The sequence below is a fragment of the Meleagris gallopavo genome, chromosome 17 (assembly GCF_000146605.3).
Source record: "Meleagris gallopavo isolate NT-WF06-2002-E0010 breed Aviagen turkey brand Nicholas breeding stock chromosome 17, Turkey_5.1, whole genome shotgun sequence".
Lineage (NCBI taxonomy): Eukaryota > Metazoa > Chordata > Aves > Galliformes > Phasianidae > Meleagris > Meleagris gallopavo.
The window spans coordinates 99,242-107,174 of NC_015027.2; the positions used below are offsets into that span (position 1 = coordinate 99,242).

General features: G+C 41.5%; 1 protein-coding gene across 4 annotated transcripts in view; it reads right to left on the reverse strand.

Annotated features, from left to right (window-relative positions):
- The window catches only part of LOC100542338 (clathrin heavy chain 1), a 41,025-nt gene that overhangs the window by 25,762 nt on the left and 7,330 nt on the right, over window positions 1–7,933 (reverse strand). For all 4 annotated transcript variants that reach the window (XM_010719946.3, XM_010719947.3, XM_010719948.3 and 1 more), the window contains exon 2: window positions 4,524–4,731. In XM_010719946.3, the coding sequence (XP_010718248.1) occupies window positions 4,524–4,731 (208 nt within the window). The remainder of the gene's footprint in view (window positions 1–4,523; window positions 4,732–7,933) is intronic.

Genomic DNA, 7,933 nt, shown 5'->3' on the forward strand with positions numbered 1-7,933 from the left:
TTGGACTGGAACCAAACAGGCTCTGCACTTAACTGTGAAATGGATGGGCTCTGTAAAACAGTAGTACAACTGCCTGTTGGAGAGGGCACTAAAAAGGTTAGAAAGTTTATTAAAAGGCTTGGAGCTTTAGTTCTATAAAAGATTGTTTCACAATTTGGGTAACCATACTGAAGCTTTAAGCGTGACTTCAGCGTTCCTCTGAATCACCAGAAGAAGCAAGGGTAGAATTACGACTAAAATAACTGAGCCAACTCTGAATCACCAGAAGAAGCAGGGGGTAGACTTATAACCTTATATAACTGAGACAACTCCTTTTCAAAGAATAAGGAATTCTATGCCTTGCAGGGAGTCAGTGTTATTCTACTTAACTGCAAATGAGAGAATTTAGCTCTAGGAAATACCATTTGCTGTTCACAAGACACCCACTCAAACTGCTAGAGTACTGGTTTGCATTTCCTTTACTTGCATATTTCTGAAATGCCCTTTCTGGGTAAAGAACTGGCTGGATGGTCAGGTACAGAGAGTGGTGGTGAATGGAGTCACATTCAGCCAGTGGCCAGTCATAATTAGTGCTCCCTAAGGGTCAGTACTGGGGCCTGTCCCAGTCAAAATCTTTACTGATATCTTGCATAAGGGCATTGAGCGTACCCTAAGTTCACAGACGACACCAAGTTGGGAGGAAGTGTCAATCTGCCTGAGAGTCAGAAGGCCCTACAGAGGGATGTGGACAGGCTGGATAGCTAGGCTGAGGCCAATGGGATGAACTTCAACAAGACCAAATGCTGGATCCTGTACTTTAGCCGCAACAACCCCAGGCAATGCTACAGGCTTGGGGCAGAGTGGCTGGAAGACTGCATAGAGGAAACAGACCAGGGGGTATCAGCTGACACTCAGCTGAAGATGAGCCAGCCATGTGCCCAGCTGGCAAAGGCCACTGGCGTCCTGGCTTGTATCAGAAATAGTATTGTCAGCAAGAGCAAGGAAGTGATCAGCCCTCTGTACTTAGCACTGGTGAGATGACACTTCATGTATTGCATTCAGTGTTGGGCTCCTCATGACAAGACGGACATTGAGGCTCTGGAGTGTGTTCTAAGAAAGGCCAAGCTGGTGAGGGGTCTTCTGGAGCACAGACCTGAGGAGCGGCTGAGGGAGCTGGGATTGTTCTGTCCAGAAAATAGGCTCAGAGGAGACCTTATCACTCTTTTCAACCACCTGAAGGAAGGTTGCGATGAAGTGATGGTCGGCCTCTCCTACCGTGTAACTAGCAATAATGAAGGAATGGCCTCAAGTTGTCAGAGGAGAATCAGGCTGGAAACACTTCTCCAAGAGTGGTCAAGCACTGGAACAGGCTGCCCAGGGAGGTGGTAGTCACCAACCCCAGAGGTGTTCAAGAAATGTTTAGATATCGTACTGAAGGACACAGTTTAGAGGGAAATACCGGCAGTAGGTGGACAGTTGGACAGGATAATCTCAGAGATCTTTTCCAACGTTTGTGATTCTATGATTCTGGGATACTGGAAAGATAGATGTAAGCTGCTTCTAAGAGATAATAACCCCAAGTTAATATCTATCTGATTGTTTGTAAAGGTCTAGAATAACATACACGTTAAATTGATCATAATACTTTAACACAGTGCCAAAAGACAAAGCAAGACTTCAGAGTTACTACATGCAGTATTTATGCTCCATGGATTAAAAGCAAGCAGATCTATTAATCTGATCAGCTAGCTCCTATGACTGCCTGTGAGCTTTCTTTAGACGAAAAGCAGCCTTCTTCTGACCATGCTGCAACTTCTGCACATGCAGTTACTATATTATATGCATGCAAGAAGCACCTAGGCAAAAGACTAGTGCTATCAAAGCACTGATAGCATGGGCTGTAGTGTGTGGCATTCAGAAGACAGATAAGCAGATGTGAAAGAGTACTAGTTCACCATCTAAACAAGAACACCAGTATGTGCATACAGAAACTGCTCTTTGTCTTCCTGAAAAGGAAGCAAGACAACCCTAGCTTTAAGAATATGGAAAGAACCAATAAGCTACAAAATTACTCAGAAGCTCGTGCTTGTCTACTTTCTAGAATAAAAAAAACCACTGTTACAGTTGAAAATTGCTTTAAAGGCTTCATCAGTTGACTATCTCTGATAGTAACCAAAAGGTCTCCAGCAGTATTATTTCTTAAGTTTGGCAACACAGTTTCAAGCTTCAGAGCTCTAAACTGTAATTAAATCACAGTCATTCAGTTATGTGGATTAAGAGAGAGAAGAACCTGCTCTAAAATCACAAACAGCAAGGGCAAGTGGCTTTGAATCTTCTGTGAACTTGACTGCTTTTTCAGGCCAAGACCTGAGACAAAGAACCAGACTTACATGGGTTTTCCTGATCAAGACACCAGACTGATTGGTATATTTAAGATAATTCTCTGCAAATGTAGTCAAGAAAGCTGGGGTTTTTGATTGCTGCTCCATGTGTTCTTATAAACACTGGCACAAAACTTACATTTCAGTTCACCAGAACATGAAGTTTCTCCATTCCATAAAGAATGGAAGAATGCCTTGAGTACTGCATCCTCCACTTGTAACAACTGAAGACTACTTTCAGTGCAGAGCAAAGCAACAGAATCTTGGAACAAGGATAATGTATGAAGCTTGGTAATGCCAGGAGAATGCCACATGCAATCCAGAAATGAAATTGTGCATACTCTCAGTTTAACTCAAGAAATGTTTCATTTATTGTTTGAATGGGATTGTACGTTCATTGCTCAATAATTCTTGGATAATGAGCAGCTCCCAGTCACAGCACACTCAGTCACAATACACAACAGTTTTAACTACTGATGCCTCAGTCAGTAGGCAGGGAAAGTCTGTTGTGACAGGCTGGCTTCAACCATGTCTTTAGTGCAGTTTACTGTAATTCTACCAGTTATCTTGAGCAATAGCATGTGGGCTAGGTGGCTCTATTAGTTCTCTTTTCTCCTTAAATCTTTGGCTATTAGACTTGATATAAGAAAAGCTCAGCTTGCAATACCTGGCAATTTTGCAAGTCAATGTGACATCACACAAATAACTTTGCTCTGAGGACAAGTTTACTCACTCTGCATGGACAGGATGATACTTTTCAGCAAGTCTAACGCTGGCAAGAAAAGTAGTGATACTCTTACAATCTCTTGATAATCTGTTCAGTTCGCATTAGTAGGTGAGTTTTAAAAACAGATGATCCTCTTTCCTTAAGAGCTAGTTGAAGTTCTGCTAGTACAGAAAAGGTGCTTTCCCTGCCAATAAGGTTTGTTAAAAGGAGTCTGAAGTTAAGGACAGTGAAATCAAACAAATCTGAAATCAGTTCATTGTTGACTTAAACCACATCCCAAGTAATGCAGTTCTTTGCAAGATGTAAAAGCACCTCAACTGAACCACAACTACAGCTAAAGTAAAATGTTAACACGTCAGTTCTCACCTAATGTCAGTGTAAGACAGATATTATAGACAGTAAGACGCACATTTTGTGTCTGTTTGAGGAATGTTATTTTTTAGACCCCTGAGGAAATTCATCACAAATTTTCACACTGGATATCACATTTAGGAAGAAATGAATAGCGCACAGGACACGCTAACAGAAGTCTCTTATGAAAGTATTGCAACATGGTTTTGTCTATCAACTGTATTTCCATTTTTTTTATATATATATCTCCATATATCCACACAGAACACTCCTCTCTTCCACTTGGTACAGTCAATAGTCAAAACAGACAAATAGTTGGCATCTTACGAACGGAGAACACTTCCACTATAATACCACTTGAGGATTAAGTCCTCTATATGGCTATGAAGTGAACTGTCAAATGATTATCTCAAAGTTCAGTACTTTTTATGAGATTAGACCAGTACTGTCTGTAGTACTAAACATGAAATAACAAAGGACACTCACCATCTGTTTACATAAGATGCAAGAAAAGTACATGGCCAGTAACAAATAGTTATTGAAACTAAGTACTAAAAGTTACTCATCTAAGAAAAGAAATATAGTAAAAAATATTTGGGGAGAGCTCAGAACACTACCTAAAGACAAAATAAACACCACATGTGAGGTCTTCCATCTGTAGGTTCTCAAGGTTATCTAACTAAACAAGTTCACGCATTCAGACTTTCATGCTGTCTCATGCAGTTACTGGCCAGCCTTATAACAATAAGTTGGTATCCAGTAAGCACTCACACCAAAGTAAGTATAGAGCAGAAGCTGTTTTAGTCTTCCTCCCCACTCATCCCTACAAGTGTCCATTATTCTCTGAACATCCACTTGTACTCAGCAACAACAGCAGGCAGCAGTGCCAAGCATCTCTCACCTAGTGGTAGGCAAATCATCCAAAGATTACTGAAATATTCACAATCAAAATACAGCAGGTAAGATATTATTTTACTATACTTCCTTCATATAAATCTTACATAGCTCTTACGCTTCAGAGCATACATGAGCAGTAATGAAGCTAAATAGTAGGTTTCACATTACAAGAATAAAGGGTTACTCACCTTTTAGTGCAATTACTTTAGAGGCTGGATTCATGATGGCACTTTCAGCAGAAATTGGACGTCTGATAGGTGATGTTGGATCACTCATGTCAATTATTACTACTTGTGCTTGCTCTCCCACTTTCTCCCTGATGCAAATGAACTTGTCAGATTCCATTGTTAGGGTGCTGAATCCAATGTTTGCTGGGTTAATGCCCAAATTTTGGAGCTAGAAAGAGAGAACGGTCTTTTATTATTCTTATCATGAAGATTTATCAGTCTAACTTAAGTTCCTACACACAAGATCCCCTTCTGCTATCTCATCTGATCCCTTGTTCCAGTTGCTCACATCATACATAGAGACAGACTTATTTCCTTCTCCCTCTTGATGGAAACGATATTGCAAAATTCCCATAATATTTAAGGGAGCATCAGTAGTTCAATTACCAATCTAATGTAGACTGTTACATTGATCTGAATATACTCAGGAACTGGTAAGTACCAAATTAGTACCACTTATCTTCACAGGTTTTATCTCAGCTTCTCTGCTCAAACAGGTACTGTAACAAGCATACCAAGGTAAGGCTGTAATGCTGAGTTCCTTCCCAAGGAATGGCCCGAAGACACCAGAAATACCCAACTACAACAGCTACAGCATTTAGAGTACAATTAGAGAAGCAGTCTTCAGTCCTCTAATCTCCCTCCCAATCGTCAACTCCACATCACCTCATTAGGAAAAGGAAAGATGAGAGAGCAATAGATAGATGAACAACATACATCATTCCAGGGCCTGTCCTTCACTGCAGAGACCACACCACATCTACCTTGGCAAAGCTAGACCACCATGTTCTATTTTCATAGTACTGCCAGGACTAAAAAAATCAGGATGTAAGCTAACTCTTATTTTCATGTGGAGACAAAGTGCATGACTAGCAATGCCTTCTTTATATCCATCTTTAAAAGCCAGACCAGTTATCCTCAGAGTACCCTGACCAGAAAGACTTGGATGGGGAGCGAAATAAAAATGCCCTGACTCAGGTGGAAACTGTTAGAGACCTGCTGCTCCACCTGGGCTGCAACAAGTCCATGAGGCCAGATGGGATTCACCTGAGGGTGCTGAAGGAGCTGGCAGAGGTGATAGCCAAACCACCAACCCTAGAGGTGTTCAAGAAATGTTTAGATGTTGTATTAAAGGACATTGCTTAGTGGGAAATATTGGCAATAGATGGACAGTTGGACAGGATAATCTCAGAGGTCTTTTCCAACCTTGGTGATTCTGTGATTAGCAGGTCCAGGCATCCCCAATTCGGTAGAATATGTCAGACACCTCTTTCCTCCTTTCTTTTGAGTCTAGCACCAACTACTTCCCTTGAAGCACGTAATAACCTTGAATGTATTGGAACTGCAGTCATAGCTTGTGTTTATACAGCATTTATGCTATCTTTTTTACCAGCTAACAGCTACCATGGCTTGTTAAAATATACCTTCTGTTACATCAACCAAAATGTGAATGCTGCCACAGTGATATTTCCTGATTTAGGTTTCAGATAAATCTCTAGACATAGTCAATACAAAGCTGTCATGAAACAATAGAAACTCCTACGTTACAGTCATACCAAATTCAACTGTTTTTGTGTGTGTGTGTATTGTTTGATGCTGCTGTTGGGTGTGGGTTTTTTTTTGTTTGGTTGTTTTTTTTTGTTTGGTTGTTTAATTTGCAGCTACTTCCTGCTATCCAGCCTCTTCCTTCTTCTCCCATAGTCCCAAGTAACCTAGAGTCTTTAGTACTGGTTTATTTGATAGCTTTAGTAGAAACGCTGTGTGACTGCACAAATAATGCAGTTCAGCACTATTTGCAATGGCCTAATTTTATTAGTGGACTTATTCATCTTGCTCCTCTGAACTTAACTCTTACTATTGCAAACTAAGAAAAATGTGTTAAAATAACCACTTATTCCAACTTTCTTTGCCCAAGAAGTCACATCACTTAGATTAGCAGCACAAGCAGGGATTTCAATGCAGACTCCTCCTCACCACTTACGGTCAATTCAAACATCACTTGAGTTCAGACACATGATAAAGTAGCTATTCTTAAAGCAACTTCAAGTCATTCTGTATCACTGAGTAGATGCCTAGATTTCTCACTTTCATCCCTCTTCGTTAACTTTGTCTCCATCCATTTCCAGCGTCAGATTAGTCAGACCAGGCAGCAGGGAAGGCAGATCAGTGTTTCAACTGGTTTGGAATATCTCAGATTTAGCACTGCCTCATGCTGCAACTTGGTATGGTCGTAAGCTACATTTCATGCAACAGTAACTGTGACAAGCCCGAGAACCTGCCCCAGAGCACAGATTTTTAAGCAAAGGAGCAGCAGCTTCAGTTTCACTGAAGCTTCTTAAGAGATTTATCTCATCCTACAGTCCAACCTCTGCCCTGCACCATCATGGCAGCAGCTATTCCCTGCTGAACAAATAGCCTGGCCCAGCCCCAGGCACACACCCATCACTCAGCAACAGCCCAACATCAGAGTGCTATGGGCACGGTCTAGGCCATAGAGAGGATGCAGTGTAGTGCTAGCTCAACTTATGGCAAATAGCTTTGTATTTTGATACATTGGCTAAACACAGTCCTTGGAAAAGTAAAAAATATGAAAGAAAAAAAAATTGCTTTCTGTTTTGATACAGGAATTTCAGAACAGGTTTCAAGAAGGCTGCTCCAGAAGTAATGCCTCCTATCCTATTATATTGGCCCACAACATCAGAGGCAGATGTTGGTGCCATGGCAGTAGAGCTTGAACCTTCCTGCCAATATTCCGTTACATTTCATTGCTGGGTGACAGATGGCAGCAGAAGGGCAATCTCACAAAGTCATGTCTGACATGGAAGTGCATATGAAGCAAAGGTGTGGAAATTAAGTCCTCTATGGAGGAAAAAACCACCACCCACTGAAGCATTAATCAATGCTTCCTCAAAATTTATTGTGACCAAACAGTTTATGTGGGCACATTGTGGGAGTGGGTGGTGCAGTGACAACAGCAACAGTGGCTCAAACCCACTGATGCAGACTTTTACAAGCATAGCATGAAGGCTCTTCACCATCAAAGATGCATAGCTGTGATTTTGTTGAAAACAGGTGTTCTGTAGTTCCAAATTTGCTCTCCCAACACTGTTACTATGCTCACTGAATCTCTTGTAGTTTTCATGGACTTCAGGAGCAACCTAGAGTCACAAGCTGTTCAGTATATTCTGATCTTGCTCTGCAGAGAGGGACCTGGGCATCCTGGTGGACGACAGGTTGGCCATGAGCCAGCAGTGTGCCCTTATGGCCAAAAAGGCCAATGGCATTCTGGGGTGCATTAAGAAGAGCGTGTCCAGCAGGTCGAGGGAGGTGATCCTCCCCCTCTACTCTGCCCTGGTAAGGCCTCATCTGGA